Source organism: Physcomitrium patens, chromosome 3 (genome assembly GCF_059467195.1).
Source record: "Physcomitrium patens ecotype Gransden chromosome 3, ASM5946719v1, whole genome shotgun sequence".
Classification (NCBI taxonomy): domain Eukaryota; kingdom Viridiplantae; phylum Streptophyta; class Bryopsida; order Funariales; family Funariaceae; genus Physcomitrium; species Physcomitrium patens.
In genome coordinates this window covers 9411730-9429854 of record NC_143412.1, presented here as the reverse complement: position 1 = coordinate 9429854, position 18125 = coordinate 9411730, and the positions used below count along the sequence as shown (strand labels likewise).

General features: G+C 38.1%; 3 protein-coding genes across 12 annotated transcripts; 2 read left to right on the top strand and 1 right to left on the bottom strand.

The window, feature by feature from the left end:
• The first annotated feature begins 332 nt into the window (after positions 1–332).
• LOC112279535 (uncharacterized) lies at positions 333–2914 on the top strand. Of its 9 annotated transcripts, none has more exons than XM_024514062.3 (5): positions 333–575; positions 917–1009; positions 1454–1606; positions 1909–2117; positions 2331–2914. In XM_024514062.3, the coding sequence occupies exons 3-5, from the start codon at positions 1511–1513 to the stop codon at positions 2581–2583; spliced, it is 558 nt and encodes a 185-aa protein (XP_024369830.1). In that variant the 5' UTR covers positions 333–575; positions 917–1009; positions 1454–1510; the 3' UTR covers positions 2584–2914. The 9 variants fall into 9 exon arrangements, with proteins under 9 accessions (XP_024369830.1, XP_024369826.1, XP_024369829.1 ...); XM_073532675.2 differs by lacking the exon at positions 333–575 and adding an exon at positions 581–612; XM_024514060.3 differs by lacking the exon at positions 333–575 and adding an exon at positions 613–732.
• A 1962-nt stretch (positions 2915–4876) lies between these two features.
• On the top strand, positions 4877–5989 carry LOC112280051 (uncharacterized). The gene has a single exon (XM_024514991.3). It carries the CDS (start codon positions 4999–5001, stop codon positions 5683–5685), a length of 687 nt encoding a protein of 228 aa, XP_024370759.1. The 5' UTR covers positions 4877–4998; the 3' UTR covers positions 5686–5989.
• Positions 5990–6853: 864 nt separating this feature from the next.
• On the bottom strand, positions 6854–14144 carry LOC112280050 (uncharacterized). Of its 2 annotated transcripts, XM_024514990.3 has the most exons (22): positions 13503–14144; positions 13091–13170; positions 12683–12769; positions 12302–12352; positions 11816–11933; positions 11379–11435; positions 11196–11260; positions 10959–11042; positions 10728–10778; positions 10314–10376; positions 9986–10029; positions 9718–9787; positions 9524–9586; positions 9212–9301; positions 8957–8995; positions 8649–8798; positions 8365–8442; positions 8071–8156; positions 7782–7830; positions 7599–7679; positions 7365–7458; positions 6854–7151 (listed from the first exon to the last, which is right to left on the bottom strand). In XM_024514990.3, exons 1-22 carry the CDS (start codon positions 13618–13620, stop codon positions 6994–6996), a joined length of 1776 nt encoding a protein of 591 aa, XP_024370758.1. In that variant the 5' UTR covers positions 13621–14144; the 3' UTR covers positions 6854–6993. The 2 variants fall into 2 exon arrangements, with proteins under 2 accessions (XP_024370758.1, XP_090104830.1); XM_090248704.1 differs by lacking the exons at positions 6854–7151; positions 7365–7458; positions 7599–7679; positions 7782–7830 and having other exon boundaries at positions 8067–8156.
• Between the last annotated feature and the right edge of the window lie 3981 nt (positions 14145–18125).

Here is an 18125-nt window from a genome sequence, read left to right as displayed (position 1 = left end):
TTTTTTCACAGGTTGATGTAATGAACACTCATCGACCTAAAAAACACACCATTGTATCAACTCACTACAATGATAGGCCCAGACATTAGTGTTGCAACCCCTGGATCCACTGGGACCTATTCAGCATACATTATTAGGCCCGAAGCTTCTTGCACTCACATTAAAGCAATCATGTATGGAAACACTCTCTTATCCTTGTGCAACTTTGCAGCAAAATAAACAGAACAATTATACTGAGGTAAAAGAATAAAATTCAAAACAGAACTGAACAGGACATCATGTTTACAACCTCAAAAGGGAGCCATAGATTCAAGCTTCACAGTTCCTGACACCGCCTCTTCAATTCTGTGCCCAGAAATAATACTGAAGCGTAACTTCAAATCAACCACTAGAGTTGATTCTGTGTTTCTGAGAGGGATGTTGTAGATCTGTATATATGCTGGATGGTGGTGAAAATGGCGAAGAGCTGCTTTGGTTGATGGTGAAGGCATGTGGAAGACTGTCGAGGAGTTTCTCTCACACGGATGGAGTAATATCAAGTACTGGAGGTGGCGGTGACCATCAGTGTTTTGAAGGTGAGCTTGTGTTTGTCAGGCAGTACCCGAACCCCAGGTTTGCTATTCTCCATAACGCGACACACTGTAGTCTGTGGGTGAGAGCTTCATGTTTTTTCACAACTCAAGGCTGCTCCCTCCACTCATCGCTGCTTCAATCGCCATACTTGTGTACATTGTCCGTTCTCGGCAGACCTATTGCTGCAATTTTTTTGTCGTTGATAGTGAGTTTGCTCATATATTCTTGGCGTGCTTGCTATGGTGCTGTTTCGTTTTCTTCCCTGGTAGTGGACTGGGGTAACAGGTCTAAATCTGACACTGCTCACTGAAACCGTGCATATGATGCTGGTTGTTTCTTGGAGGGTGTTGTGTTTGAATGTTTTATGTGACAAATTTTGTCCAAAGGCGAAAGATTTCCTCGGGGTTTTCGTTCTTGGAGCTCGGCTGTGTCGATGGTGGGTGTGTTGGACTACGTGCATGCTTGAAGGGGGTGCGATGTGGGTGCTATAGTTTCTTTGCTTCGAGGTTTTGTGGGTGGTGTAATTAGGAAAGATGAAGTTTAAGTGGATCCCACGTTAGGTGGTAGCTGCATAAAGGAACTCATGTCCTCCATTGCCGATCTTGATATTGGAGACTGTAGCAGACTGATGAACGAGGGAACAAAGCTCTAGTCTTTAAGTATTTTTTGTGATAATTCTTTTACCAACTGAGGTGGACAGAGGCTCCACGCAGCCTTTAACACACTTTGTTTCTACGAGCCGATATTATTATTTTTATTCTTCTTGCCGGATTGATCCTTTTAAGACCATTTATTTGAGTTTGCTTTAGCCTTGGTACAAGATTTCAGCTGGTTGGGTGTTTTACGTGAAGCTAAAATTTGTGTTTGTGTGCGGATGCAGAGTGGTTGAAGGAGTCCGGACCTGCAAGATTAACACTGCAGCCACAGCTTGTCCAAGATGGGTTCCGCCAGTATCATAGTCATCGGCGCCAGTACTGTGTTCTATCTAATTTCCTTCGGTCTCGCCCTCGGAGCTATGGCGAGACGAAGCCAGGTTGCCATTCCTTTATCTCTCAATCGACTTATTAGTCATAAAAGTTCAAATCTTCCTACATTAGTAGACCTTTCTGCAATTTTTATTTAATTATTTTAGAATTTCTCCTGTGTTGGTCCCTCCATCATGTCTCCAAACTGCTGTTACAACCTGAGTCTTAATTTTCCTGAAATTGCAGTCTTTGCATGCCAAGATATTGCGAGGACGTTGGTAATCTTCCCTCTGACGTACCTAAATCAATTACTTATAGATCGTGTTGAGGAGTAACGATATAATGTGATGGAAGGTTTATTTGTTCTCAGGGGGATCTCACGGTAGTTGATGAGGATCTAGGCACCTTGAAATGCCAGTACACCACAGACATCGCAACTGGATTCGCTGCTGGCTCTTTCGTTTTCCTGCTGGTCGCCCAGGTGTTAGTCATGATTGTCACAAAGTGTCTTTGCTGTGGGAGTGGCTACAAACCAGGAGGTGCCCGCTTATTGGGCGTTATATTGTTTATCTTCTCATGGTGAACTACTCTTACACTTCGTCTCTTTCTTTGGTGTTTGTACGTTATGCTTTCTCAGCATCTCTGTGAACCCGGTTCATTATATGTACCTGATTGACGGGCGATTGGTGTGTTTTAGAATACCATAAGTAACTCGAAAGAATCGAGGCTGCAAGTGTCCAGATTTGTTAATATTCTTGACATGAATTAACCTCTGGTCGACGTGTTTTGTAGGATCGCTTTCATAATCGCCTCGTCAGCTCTTCTCGCAGGAGCAAGCCAGAACAAAATCCAAACCAAGCGCCTGTACGATCCAAGCGAGGGTAATATTACTTGCAAGGAAGTTCAAAAGAGCTTGTTCGCAGCGGCGTCTGCCTTTACTTTCATCACCATGGTGATGACGGAGATTTACTATGTTGTCATTTCGGGAGCTCGAGAGGATAAAACATCGTTTGGTCCATCCGTGGGCATGTCTGCCTACACTTGAAAGCTCTGGATCTGTAGAATCCTAGAGCTCAATCAATTTTTTGCTTCAATTCCCTCATTTCTACAGCTTCTTGGGAAGTAAGAATGTGTATTTGAGCTGGTGAGGATGGAGGTGTACCTCATACCTTCATGAATTAACTGGACTTCAACCAACATACTGCTCTCTTCCTTTTCTTTCGCTCATTAATCACAGGAAAACATTCAATGTCCCTCAATAGACATATCTATTTGGAGATGGTTCAATGCTTGACTTCTTGAACATTCATATGTGTTTAAACATGTCTTTGCTGAACAATGTAGTCTTTTTTCTAAATTGAATCAACCATTTGTAATATGGGCATATACCCAGCTAGATTACTGCTAGCTTTTCAGTGTTGACCGGAAGGCATACGTCTTGTTGCTGCTAGTTTCCATTTGTCCTGGTTTGAGGAAGGAAATCCCTTGCTATTTCGCTTTCTGCCATGGACAATGTAGTAAATTAAGTGTAACATCCTCCATGGGCAACCAGAGCGTAGCGTAGTTTTCGGAGCGTAGCATCGAGCTATGAGATTTTGACCAGTCAGAGACATTTGTTGTTATCGAATTAACTTCAACCAGCAAATCATCAAAGTTCAAGCAGTTCTAAGATTTGTTACCAAAGCTTTGGTCGATGTCATGTAAGCACAATGGCTATCTTCATTGTGTTAACACGAAAGTCCAGGAAGGCAGTCTCCGTTGCCCGAACTTGGACATAGAGCATTGAATCGACAGGTACCAAGACGGTATCTCGGTTCTTTTTTCTCATATGGCCCAGTACCAGAGTACTTTTTCGATACAAGTGCATTATGCGAGCAGCTACAGTCATTTTGCAGGAAAAAGTAGACTGTAATGGAGTACTCAAAGTTGGGAACAATAATGCAAACTCTTATAGATTTACGACCGACACAATTGCAAATATTTTTAATCTTGTGAGCTGATTAAATTGAAAGGAGTCATTGTGTCATCTGAAGTTGAAGCTCAATGAATAGGTTGAACGACATTACATCTCACGTTTCATGGTTGAATGCGTGGAGATTATTAGAAATTGTGAGGGCATTCTTCGGTGGCTGATTTTGATGGTGTGCCTCTGGGCTCCTGCCTTACAATAGTTGTACCCATTAATCATTTTTTGCTAGAGTATGTGAAAAATCCCCCAAGTGTAAGCTCTTTATTATTGATGTTTTTATTTAGCCACATTACCAAGTATTGAAAATTAATCAACTAGTTAAGGATAAGCTAGGAATAAGAGATTATATCACTTCTATAACAAGAAATGTAACTTACATTGTACAAAAAATAGGTTTAGAATGTAAGTTTTCATCTAGTAGACATAATTTTGTAATATAAAAATTATACTTTGCAACATAATTTTTTAAGTAAATAATTTAGATTTGATATATATATATATATATATATATATATAAAGACAGAGACTTTTTTTCTAATTAAAAGTCATAAAAAAATCTAATGAATTTGTATAAAAAATAAATTTCTTATAAAAGTACTTTAATTTTTTTTTAAATATTTTTTATTTTTTATAAAATTAAAAATTATTCAATGTCTTATTATTATAATAAAATCCTATAGATAACAATATTTTTATCAAAAACAAGAAAATAAATAAATTATATGTGTTTTTCTTTTCTTAGTTTCTTAACAATCCAAATACACATCTTTTTAGCCTTATTGTCAAACTCCTTTATTTTATCTTCAAGTAAAAAAAAATACAATATAATAAATAAATAAAATTAAAAATCATCCAAGATTTCGATTTTTTTAAAAAATACATAAATATATCACAAGAAATTAACATGTGTAAGTTTTTTTTAGTCTAAACCTTAAACTTAGATTTATATTTCGAATAGTGCATGTTAAAGCAAGTAGTATCAAAGAATATACATATTGCTCCAAACATAACTTTCATTATGTGTAATACTATTTGAAAGTTTTTTAAGTATATATATTCAAGAAACTATAATTTGATCACATAAGAGTTGTATAGCAATAATAAAAGAAAAAAAATCAAAGAGATTTCATTGTAGAATGTGAAAAATTCTAGTGAATTCAGAACTTGAGATTGATGCAGTTGAATGAATGTTGCAGTTTTAAATGAATGTTGCAGTCATTTAACGTCAGAATCGACACCTGTTCAATATTCTATTCCGTTCGCGACCACCCATCCATCCAAAAATGCATCCATCCAAAAATGCATCCATCCATCACATAATACATTCATCCACGACCTGGAAGTTGGGGGGTCCTCGAGCAGAGAGAGTCATATAGTTCTTCTTCCACATCCGGTGAAGGTTTAGGGTTTCGCAGTTTAGGTGCAAATTTTGCAGGTCGTCGTCCCGATCCCCTGCCATAGCCAGGGAGCACGACCATCGTCATTGTGAAGATGACGTTCTTCCATTTCTTCAACTGCGCCGCTCTCACGTTCGGTCCTCACGCCATTTACTACAAGGCTACTCCACTGTCGGAGTATGACACCCTTGGCACTTGCATCAAAGCTGCGATCGTGTATTTAGTAACCACCCTGGTGAAGCTCATCTGCCAGGCAACGTTTCTGCAAGTCAGCGAGCACGATGACTTCGATCTGGGTCAGGAGCTTCTTAAGGGCCTCATTGGGTTTCTGGATGTGGGTGGGTTGTATTACGCTCTCACCCAGGTGAGCCACAGGAGCATCTCCCAAGACCATAAGTTCCAGGCGGTTGGATTGGGCTGGGCGTTCGCTGATGCGTTGTTGCACAGATTGGCGCCATTGTGGGTCGGTGCCAAAGGGCTGGAGTTTACGTGGGAGCACCTACTGCAAGGGTTGGAGTCCAATGCTAATTTGGTCTTGACTGTGTCTCTTGCCGCGCTGGGATCGCTCATGTGGTTGAGGAAGAACAAGCCATCGGCTCTGGTACCGGTCATTTACACAACCGCGGGGGTCGTTGCGGCAATGCCGTCCATCACCAACTACTTGCGGAAGGGTTTGGCTTGGGAATTTTCAAATGTTGTAAGCTTTGAGTTATTGGCATCCCTCGTGATGTCCTTCATCACTTGGCGTCTGTTCTGTGCTTGCCAAAGACCGGCTCAATAGTTTGTAAGAAGCTTCACTCAACTTACATGTTTTTGGTTAATCACATGTTTAGATCGATTGCATTTCCGAATGCCAGAAACTCCACCTTGAAGGCCCTTTGTCAGGACAGTCCCTATGATCTTTATACATCTGATTCTTGGTATTGCCCGCACTCTGCGGTTTGCGCTTCGAGCTGGAAGGGTCGCATAGCGAGCTGGAATGTTTGGGCACAGGTGGTTGTATGTTACAGAAGCTTGGAGCTCCTTTTATAATTGAGAAATCACTTACTGAAAAAAAAATTTCCAGTGGGATGATTCTTGGTCTACCTGAGTTCAACTCTTAAATACTATCCTTAATTTTACGAGCTTGTTGATCTCGCCCTTTTTCATTCAACGAGTCAAATGCGGTTTTATGAGATTTCCTGTCATTGCGCACCGGAGTGCTCAACAATACCTCGAAGTGGGAGTACATTTATGGAGGAGTTAGTAAAACCGTCGCAGCTGAGTTTGGTGTGTTGATTTTAACTTATACGTCTCAAAGAGGTGATAAATTATGTGTTGTGCAGAGAAAATGGTTGAAATGATGCTTTGATCGCGCCTAGAGAAGCAGGTTAAAGTTCTAGGATCTTAGTTTATGCCCTCACTGATCTTCGAGTTTGAACTGTTCTCTTCACAATTCGTTTCAGCTTTATTTATCCAATTTTTTCTGGATTGTTTGTATTGTGGTATTTTGCAACTGTTGTGTCTTGATTTGGTGGCAACTGAGTAATTGGTATTATGATGAACTTTGTAAAGCTCTTGTTCTGCAAGCTGAAAGAATCAATGTTACGAACCTTCCTAGCGGAACATTTTCTGTTCTGCTCCTCGCACATACTTCCATCTCATGGTTAACACAGTAATCTATGTAATTCTACCAAACTTTGAATCGGATGTTGTCAGTATGAAGAAGTCAATGTCCAAATCGAATATTTGGGGATCGTTCAAGCTGTCAAAGGAAATTGTGGTTTTATAGATGCGTAACATCCGGACAGGGGACTAATAAATGCCACTTGTTCCGATTGTATCCACGAAAGGTTCTGTATCATGGACAGTAACATAAGGGGAACTCAAATTCTTATCTTCGGATAGATAACCATACCGTTGCAGTCAACTGCAAAACGTCCCCTCCACTGTTAAGTTCACCACTCGCAGAGCAATAAATAGGAAATTAAACATAAAAAATAAGAAAGTAGCGTACAAGAATTGTTTCCTTATTTAGAGGCTGGCAAGGCAATGATGGATTAGCAAACAATCACTGTGCAATAATTTTCTTTCACTCCAGCAACCAAACCTAGACTGCGAGACTATGTAATCCTTCTGAAGCTTGGGAGATCTCAGCATGGTTGGAGTCAGGTGTGGAGTTAGTGGCTGAATGATTTCTAGCTGTTACAGATGTAGGCGCCCCATTGATGTATGAATCCATCTGACCCGAGGCAGCTAAAATTAGACCTGCAAATACAGCCCATAAATCTGGTTACCGGGTGTTCAAACTGCAGATCGGCATTGCAAATTAATTCCTCGGAAAGCGAATCATGAAGTATGTTTAAAACTACATTTCATAGGAAACAATATTCTCAAAGTATGTAGGAGTAGTTGAACACTGTCCAATCTGATCCATGGACGATTCGACTATAATCAAGAAAAGAGACAACACACCCTCACCTAGGAATACTGCAGAAGGTTTTCCAGGTCTTGACTTAAATTCTGGATGAAATTGCACACCCACGTAATAGGGGTGTCCTCGCAACTCCAAAACCTGCACAGTGATACGATCACACGAAACCATGAAGTGAGAACATGCTTGTTTTGATTTCCAGTCGTAAGCATTGAAGCTATCATCAAATAATTTGTCATTGCTACAGCGTGCAATTGAAACAGCAGTGGAATCGATGTTACCTCCATCCTACGCCCTGTTTCATCCTTGCCAACAAAGCGCAGTCCTACCGCTTCTAAACTCTCCACCAACTCAGGATTCACCTGCCAAAATAAAAACAGACTAGTTAGTAGAGTGGAAGACATAACACACAATATCTGGGGAGCCTGACATGCCAGCACTGAGATTCAATAATGAATGATTACCTCATAACGATGCCTATGCCGCTCATCCAAAAATGAATCCTTTTGATACCTACAAAACATACGCAAAACCAACATTTCAGGCTGAGCATAAATAGAAAATGCCGCTACAAAGAAACATGTAACAGATCCGACCTCAATCGAACATAAAAACAGAGGAACATGTCTGAAAAACTTAGCACACAGAACCTTATTTCCCAGTTAAGCTTTCCACATTTAACACATTTATCTGTTTTTAACATATGGTGCCACGAAGACAGTGCTGGAGAGACTAAAAGCTTTCCACACTTACAATTTGGCAGTTATGCAATCAGCCGTTTGTAACAGTGTCTTCCGAGCTCCTAGTCTCATAGTGCCACCCATGTGCGTTTTAGAGACCTTAACAAAACCACAAATTTTAAGTCGTTAAAGAAAAATTAGGCTTTTTGAAACAAGAGCTTGTTCACCAGAAAGGAACGGTTGAATAATCCAGTAACTTCAGCAGGCGATATAGGTAGAGCTCATTATAAGAGAACGAAAATTGTTCAAAACTATGACTGAACCACAAACAAAACCTCTGCATTGGTAACGGCGAGGAGATTCCAACCTCTGGCATAAAAACAACACATGGATGCGGTGTGGCAGAGTCGAACTCAGTGCTATTAGCGTCCTTCAGTCCAAGGACCTACCAATCATAAACAAGTTCCGGTGTAAGAAATACTTCTCAAAAGGCAAGTTGTGAATTATCCACAACTTCTAAGCGCGTAAACCACAAAAACCATATCTTAAAATTTTCTTTTTCAAAAAATAGTCCCAAAGGTGCTAAGTAATGTTTTCATGTTGAAAACATTTGCCATTAACATGCGGGTGCAAGGAAATTAGGTTGCCTACATTCCTGGCAAACTCCACGACAGCAAGCTGCATCCCAAGGCAAATTCCCAAGTAAGGAACCCGATTTGTACGAGCATAAGTGGCGGCTAGTATCTTTCCTTGCACTCCTCGATCACCAAATCCACCAGGTACAAGCACACCATGAGAATTCTGCGCAAGGCGACAGAAAATCTAATCAGTAAACAACCTTAAAGTAATTTAATCCAACCTAAACACTTCTGCAGACAACTCTATGTGTTGAAGAAAATATGCTAAAAAACCAAATAAAACAATCTGACAGAATGACATAAACAAGCCAAAGAGGGTACCTTCAAGGTATTCCAAGCAGAATCGTATGCTTCTGGTGTCTGCACCCGCACAAAGGAAGCATTCAGTCGTCACAATACAAGCGCAGTTGAATCAAGGACAAAAGACCATGCATGCTAAGCCCAGCAGTAACAATAAACCGTAATTCCCTGAAATAGCCAAGCCCTGGTACATTCCAAAACTCCCTTGAACTGAGTCTGTTCCTGGCACTGACACAAAAGACTGCGACTTTAATGCACATTCAGCAAAGATCGTACCTCCTCCTTAGCACGATCTTCAAGATCAGTAGCTGCAACCCACTCCAACACCAACTTTCTTGAACATGCGATGCAGGCATGTTGCAGAGCCTTACCACACATATAAAGTATGTCAAATTCTACGGAAAATTTCCTCTTCTACTGATTGAGATCTCAACGTATTGATAGTCAGGAGAGAGGAAGTATTCATGCCGCAAAAAATGACGCAATATTGAGCAAATTCGCAACGGGTGTAGAGTCACAGTTTACAACAGCCTCTTCGCAGAAAGTTGACACCGACTAAAACAATGAAAACCAAATATTTCAACCTACCTTGAGAACTGACAGATACGAGTCGGACAGACCGGTATATTTCCCAACCATTGCAATCTTTACCTGCATGCAAAGATCCGCAATAGATGTCAAGAAAATTTCGTCTTCACAGTTGAGGACAGAAAAAACCAATAAATCATTGCTCTTGAAGGAAAAAATGCATCAGTATGCAATGCAGCAGTCAAGAAACTTACTGGGATAGAAAGGTTGTCACATCGCTCAGCTCGCGCAGCCCATTTCTCCAAATCGGGAGGCGGTACAGAACTGCACGATACAATAAGAACACGTCAAACCCCAAAACTTTGCAGTTCCATAAAAACAGATCAGCTTTACAACTAAATGCTGCCGAATTAGTGCTCCACACAAGAAGGATACTCATTTCTGAAAGCTAAAAGTGTTGTAAGTTGCTATAAGATCAAACTACCACACGTAGATGAACAGATCCAAACATTCCAAACTAACCTCAACTGAAGTTTGCGAAGAATCGCTAGATGTCCTTGCTGATCCTGCTCATTGCATATTATTGTAAAGTCAATTCCAGATAAAACATAGTACTGCAAGAGAATGCCGACCTAAATAGCAACGATTCGGAATCTGCCACTACTTACTTTTCTTGGACATGAACCTTCATGTCGCATTTCATCAATGGTTGTAGAACCTCGTCCCAATATAATGACCAAAAAAAATGACCAGCATCAACTTCCTGATAATCAAAACAAATGCCTTTGCTCTGACATGCTACATACAAGAAGCACAGTGCTGGAAAGTTCTTGACAGAAATTATGCATACCCGCAACAAGAGAGGGATGTGCCAGATGTTGGAGACATCATAGATGTTGAGTATGTGAGCAGCCTGCATACCCAACCAATACAAAAAAAAAGGTTGCATTTATTCAAACAAAGCTTTATATAAATGAGGTGTGCTATAATACACATGTATGAATTACTACCACAATACATGGAGCCAACGAGAATATCAGTGATAACCCAATTTCTAGACTTAAATTTAGCAATAATATACGCAACTAATTCGAGTACATCAAAAATAATCAAGAGCTAATCTAAATAGCATGACCTTCTGGTTGATCAGCACAAAAGACGAGTTCGACTGGAAAGATGATATCCCCTCAATTTAGTAGAAAAGCCATGGAAAATCTCACGGTTATCACTAAGAAGCCTAAAGTAAAACTAATTGAACACTTACTGGAACATGGCAAAATTGAGAGAGCTTCTCCTTGGTGGCCTGCTCCAAGGGCTGCAACACACACATTAAAAATGTTAAAAAGAACATAAGAAAATTCAATAAATTCAACAAAAATCTAAATAATGATGTGTAAACAAGCCATTTTCATGTGTTGCTTAAACAAGGAAACAAACTCATTTCATGTTTGATTGGAAGTTATCTAAATATGCACCGAAACCTGAAAAGATTTACCTGGGCGCTTCGGCAAGCCAGCAAATCAGGAGTAAGACCCAGTGCTCGAAGTTCCCGAACGCTGTGCTGTGTTGGTTTTGTCTTCTGTAAAAATCATATATATATATATATATCAGATCAGTGAGAAATTCAGGGTCAAAGTCGTGAACATGAACTACAGATACGTGACACAAGCTCTGGGTAAATTAGGTGAAGAACTACGAAATCACGTTACACAGGGTGATTTTATTCTCTGACCTGCTCGCCCACAACACCCAGAACGGGAACCAAACTCACGTGGACCAAACAGAAGTTGCTATTACCTGCATGGCAAAAATTCCAATTAAGAACCTATCATAAGCTATTACGAAAAAAGGGAATCCAGTATGCGCCAAGAATGATTCTCAAGTCAGTAAATCGAAATTATAAGATAAAAATTACCAACTCGAAACTGGAACTGTCGGAGAGCTTCAATAAAAGGCATGGATTCAATATCACCTGCATTTAAAACCAGATCATCCCATGCAGTAAGTGATCAACTTACAAACAATAAGAGTAAGAGTCCGTCAACAATCTGTACTGCGTTATAATGTATAATATATCAGTTAAAAATATAATTAAGTGCTCCAGTTGAAAAGGCCGAGCATGAGACAAAATCCTAGTGCAAGCAGGCACACAAGCACAAGGGTTCAACAGAACGACAAAGTTGGTCCATACGTAGGTACTGCGTTTTCTCAAACTTGTAACGAATCAACTTCTTTAACCTCGAGAAAGCAATATCCTCTTCGTCAATTATTTACACGATACTCTGACAAACATCTGACCGTAAATATCAACAACTTCAATAACATCTAAATTGAAGGGAGCAAAATAAGTACCAACAGTGCCTCCCAGCTCAATGACACAAACATCTGCACTTCCATCATGTCCGTCCACTGGAACTCTAGCGACTCGTTCAATCCAGTCCTGAATAGCATCTGTGATGTGTGGTACAACCTGTTTCGTTACAACCACACCCCATCGGAACAACAATAAGGTATCAGTTAAATGAATGATTCCAAAAGAGGTTTATTCAATGTGTCCACGTGACCGATGGCTGTAGATCTAACACTTGCGTTCATACAACCTACTACAACTGTGCAAAATCGCCCAATAAACTTTCATAAGAGAAGTGGCTCAAATAAGGACCAGATTAATGAAAACCACCCGAAACCAGACCAAAATATAATTCGGCTGAATCTCTAAATTCAACAAGATTTCACATTGAAAGAATTGATATATGAGTGGGGCATAGAAACATTTTAGTTGAAGCGTCTACCGACGAAGATAACATAGATATCAGTTAAAATTCCCGATGATCACACCTGAACAGTTTTTCCCAGGAAGTCACCCCGCCTCTCCTTCTCTATCACTGCCTGGACGCACATAAACCGAATCAGTAACAACATACCCATACATCATTCTACTACTAAGAAGGTTTCATATAATTCATGCTTATCCGAAATCAACTTCACGTGTGAGCTCTCTGTACACAGATCCTGGAAACTGCGAACAAACACTGGAAAGGAAGTAAAGCGAAAGAAGACCATAGTGAAAAACAAATCAACACATGAGTAGTAAAAAGAAACATGCAATCGACTAAAAAACAATAAAAAACCAATTACAAAAATACGAAAAACGGAAACAATGCAGAAAATCCTCACAAGAACTAATTTGGTAACTTTAAAACAAAATCTCGTAGATACCTGGTAAATTTTCCCAGTGGTGATGTTGTTGTCCCGTGTCAATGTGACGTCCAGAAAGCGCTCATAATTACCAAGATCCAGGTCAACCTGCAAAAATAAAAAGTAAAAGCAAGTATGAGAAGGTTTTCACAGTAATTGAGGAGCTGCAATGTTGTATAGCTTTCGCAAAACCAAGGTACAGCGATGGAACATGCTTGAAGAAAAATTTCTCAATAAGTTCGAGCTAATTCAGCCATGAGTATCGGTTGAATCGATTTCCATTGTGAAAATCCGAAAACTAGCTATCAAATCGGTTGGTTGACAGCAGTGCTACCAGCAACGGCATTTAAAAACCCCGCATACAATCGTAACATCTAAATATAAGCCGTTTAACACTCTAAATTATGCAACACACTGCTGAAAGCTCACCTCACCACCATCGTCCAAAACAAAGACTTCCCCGTGTTCGAAAGGTGACATGGTTCCGGCATCAGTGTTCAGGTAAGGATCTAAAGGTACGAGGAATAAGACACAGGAATTCAGAAAGCAATTACACGTCACACATAAATTTTAAAAATGAAAGGAAATGATAGAAATCCACTCGAATTAAGCCAGTCAATGCTCCTGCCGACAGGGCATGAACTCATGTAATAGAGGCAAGCTGTCAAGTTTCCTGTTCAAACCGAAGACGCCATAATGAATTAAATGGCACACTCAACTTTGACAAGAGCCCAAGATATTCAAATTCTAATACCCCTACTAAAACCCTAAACCCTGCTTCCACACTTCAACCCGACGGTAAGAAAGACCCAATTCGCCTACTGTTTCATAATGCGCATACCAATTTTGATTGATGTGACCCGAAGACCACATGCCTTGAGTACAACTCCGATGCTACTGGCCGTGACTCCCTTTCCAAGGCCGCTCACCACACCCCCAGTAACGAGTACATACTTCATATTGACCCAAGCTCCTCTGAACGAACCGCGAACCGCCTTAAACGACCCAGTAATCCCTCCTTTCCTGCTCCTACTGCAGACCAATCCCCTTCTTCAAGCCCCCTGATCCTTCAGCCGCCAGCAGCGCACTCCAACGCAACTCACTAAGCGTCAATTTCACAACTGAACGCAAACGACACCAAGACAACTCCAGGCATTGCCTCTCACGCCCTGTTACTCCCCACTTCCGGCCTACCAGGTACAATTCTCTCGCTGCAAACACCTCAAATGCACAGAACAAAGTACCCAAACAAGATTTTCAAACCCTTTTTTCCTTAAAAAAACCAAAAAAAAAAAAAAAAAAAAAAAAAAACCATACTACTTACTGCACACACTGCCACGAGTTAAAAAATTGAGTAGAATCACCACCAACTCAGAGAAAGCAGCGTAGGATTGGGGTTTTGTGGGGTGGGTGGTAGAGGACTAGCGTGATTGAGTGAGTGAGTGCGTTGCGGATGGCAGAGTGCGGCGCCGTCATAAGGGCTGTTTGATGCCCCATGAAACGAAGAAAGGCGAATTTGTCCCGCATTTTGATGGCTCTTGCACGCTCATGGGGCATCACCATGGCTCTCTCTTGTTGTGTGTCCTCTTCCTCCTTTCACACCGCACCCTCCCTCCCTTCCGTGTGTGTGTGTGTGTGTGTGAATGTGTGGGTTTCTCAAGGTTTGCACTTCCTTCCTTCCTTCCTTCCTTCCTTCCTTTCCTGTGAGTGAGTGAGTGAGTGTGGCCCCACTTGCTTGCATGGTGCCTTAATCACTTGTGGCATGACAGAATGGATATCCCATGGAATTTCCACCACCACCACCACCACCACCAGCCTGCTTCTCATAGCTCACATTACAAGTGTGAAGTAAATTGATGTATATATACACTCAGAGCATTTCAATGTATATTTCTCACCACTCATTGGACACTACTGCACCAAAGATTCTTCAAGTGAATAGTGAATTTTCGTTGGGTGTTAGGGGTGATGTGATGTATGGGTTGTGCAGTGATGAGGAGGTGGAGGGGGGGGGGGGTCCTCTTTGGTCCAATCGACACCTAATTTTCTGATTTCTCATTACTATTATGAATAATGTTATTTTTGGTATTGAAATTTTTGTTTGGATGTAGACTTCTGAGGAGCAATGTCCAGCACCCTCTTCTTGGTCAGGGCGGAAGCTCTCTTGGGTATTGTCCTGCTTCAATTGTAATTGGTTCTTTCTTTACTGGGGAGATTTCAAAAATAATGATGACTGTAATAATAAAATAAATAAATAAATAAACTGGACGGGGGAAGAAGGGGAGCATTTAAAGATTAGATTGAATTTTTTATTTAAAAACACATGAGTTTATATAATATTATTATAGTTGAAAGATATATTAAATATAATTATCCAATGATTTTTTTTACTTCTTTATTTTTTTAACATAATGAATCATGAAAAGATAAATAAAAATTTGTAATAGAAAGGAGATCTAGAAAACTAGTAAAATCAAGTAACTCTCACCATGGTGAAGGCCAAACAAATCCAAGATAGCTTCCCTCATATTAAGAAAATGGTGCTAATTTGTGTTGGAAGGTGGACTTGTTGAGTTTCATTTGATGCCTTCCATGAAAATATGGACCAAATGAAAAACTTCCTCCTAGCAAAATGCATCATCTAAGCAATAGCATAATTTTGATTCTTCATACCAAACAAATGTGTGTAAAATCATGAAACAAAGTTGAGTTACTTATAAGATATTTTGATTTTTTTATTATTTTGATACTTCCATGTTTGACTTAATAAAGATTTTTTTGGGTGTTATTAGTTGTGAAATAATTGGTCTTGAACCATGCACATGTTTGAAAGTTTTTGGAATATGATTTACATTATGGAACTTTAAATACAAGTATTCATAATTATTTTATATAATTTAGAAAGTGACTTACTTAATTATTTGGTGAAAAATAAAAATATTCACATGCATACATATATAAAATTATTGAGATTTAGGTCAAATTTATATACATATTTTTAAGATTATCAATTTATCTATTTAAAAAAATTATAAAAAATAACTATAATATCAAAATATAAAAAAATGTTAAATTGATTCTAACTTTTATTACATCAACCCATCTATTAAAACCATTTTTACACCTCTTTGTCTCTAATTCTCATTCTTAGTACTCATATTATGTCTTGACCTCTCCATTCTATGTCTCTTTTCAATATTCTAATCCTTTAATACTATTTTTAGCCTTCATTTCATGTCCCTTGGCGTGATCCTTGTTCTTTGTCTCTTGACCCAAAGAATTCTTGAAATTAAATTGTATTAATCATGTGTGTTGCTTGAATTGCCTATGCACCACAAGGATAATAATTCTTTTGTTTCATTCTTCACAACTTCCTCAAGAGAAGCTAAACACAACATCTCTTCACTTATATGTGATACCAAATTCCCTCACCTATTGCTTCCTACAATGTTCAAGTAATCAATAATGAGGGAGATTAAAGGATAATTCCATGTAGCAATATAGTGCAAGGAGAAAGGATTATATTTCTTGGAGTATAATCGCTTCTAACTTATGATTGCACCAACTAAGCCCTCATCAATGGAATTTGAATTAAGAGGATTGTTGCTTCTCTAGTAGCTAGTATATTGTGCCACATTTAAAATTCCATTGAGACCATTTAAATAAGCCAATGATTCTAAGGGTAGTAGAAAATTGGATATCATAGTAGAAATCTTAGACATTTGGCTAATGGCAAGGTCTTAAAAACTACTCGGGAATATCAGTTTGAAATCTAGAAGATGAGTTGGTTCCATTTTACCAATTCTTTCTAGTTGGCTCTACAAACAAATCATATCTTAACTAGCAACAAATCGATGATGTAGTCCAAATCGAGTCGCATTGGATTATGAAAATCTAATCATATTAAGAGATGTAGCAATGAGATTGTAATTTGTATTGATGTCACTTTGCACCTTCAATTATAGATTCCCAATCTAAAATCATTGTCTAGAGATTATAGAAGAGTTTGTTATCTACTACTATTTTTGCTTGAACCTTCATATTAGCACAAAATTAAAGCTTTCTAAGAAAAAACTTTAAGATAATGGAAATTTGTGTATTAGCAGCTTTGTTCATAAAATCACAATTGCTTATAGCTCCTATCTTTGATCTAATATTCAAAACCATCAAATCCACCTTGTACTTTTCTCTTTGGCTTTTTCAATAGCATTACTAAATTAAAAAGTTTTAAGCATTTTTGAAGCAAATCCGCAAATCAATTCCAAGTCTTATAGTCTTTCACAAAAAAATTAAACTTTGAGAAATCATAAAAACTTGTCTACAATTACTACAATAGTGATTCAAATTGGTTGCTAATTTTGAATCTATATAATATTCTATTCAACAAGTTATTATTCTTAAATCACTAAATATATGAAACACTTATCTTCATAAGATGTAGCAAGCTTAGCTCAAAAACACTACAACTTTTTTTCAAACAAGAATAAACTTATTCAACATTCAAAATCTCACCTCAATTAAACATTTACAAAAATCCATTATAGAGTCTACAATTTATTACATGTTATATGGCAGTTATTACTCCTTTTCTATACAAAACCAATATTCTTTCTTGCTACACCACTTACCCAGATTCATCAACAGATTTGTCACCTTTATCATCATCCATTCTTATGGCTTCAAGTTCCTATAAAGGTATACAAATTAATGCTCAAAAAGTTATAATCATTGTATGTGTCTATATAATTTCTTCAAGAATAAGGCAATTAGCATGTAAAGTAAAATACAGGTAGAATTAATAAATATAAGCTATAATGATAAGTTTATTTGTTTAGATTAACTTCACTTAAAGAATCAATCAATCAACTATACATTAAACATGATCATAGAGTTCCATAATAAGAATTTCAAAAAAAACAATTATAAGATTATAACTTATTTAAGTAGAGAGGTTGGGATGAGAGATGAAAGTCAAGGGTGGAAGAATTGAAACAAGAAAGAGGGGTTGGTAAAAGGAATAAGAAATTATAAGTTGTAAGTCTTTAAAGAGTCTAAATATTGAATGAAAAAATCAAGATCAAGTGTCTTAAATACTTATCAAAATTAGATAAATAAAGAATTTATTTATAATTAAAAAACTAAATTTAATAAAAAAATGTTTTTTTATGAAATTTAAAATTATATATATATATATATATATATATATATATATAATTTTAAAATTTAATTTTTTTTTCTTAAAATATATTTTAGTTAGAGTCTTCACTCATTAAAGTTGTTATTACTATATTATGAGCACTTCAAAGCAATAAATTGCTTGTATTATATGTCTTTTCAACTAGATGTAAAGAACTTGGCGAAAAAAACTTTATTTTAAATTTTGTTGAATATTATGGTACAATTCAAAGAGGTCTACAATATAAAAATAGAAGAATATTAGATGATAAATATTTTTAATTATAAT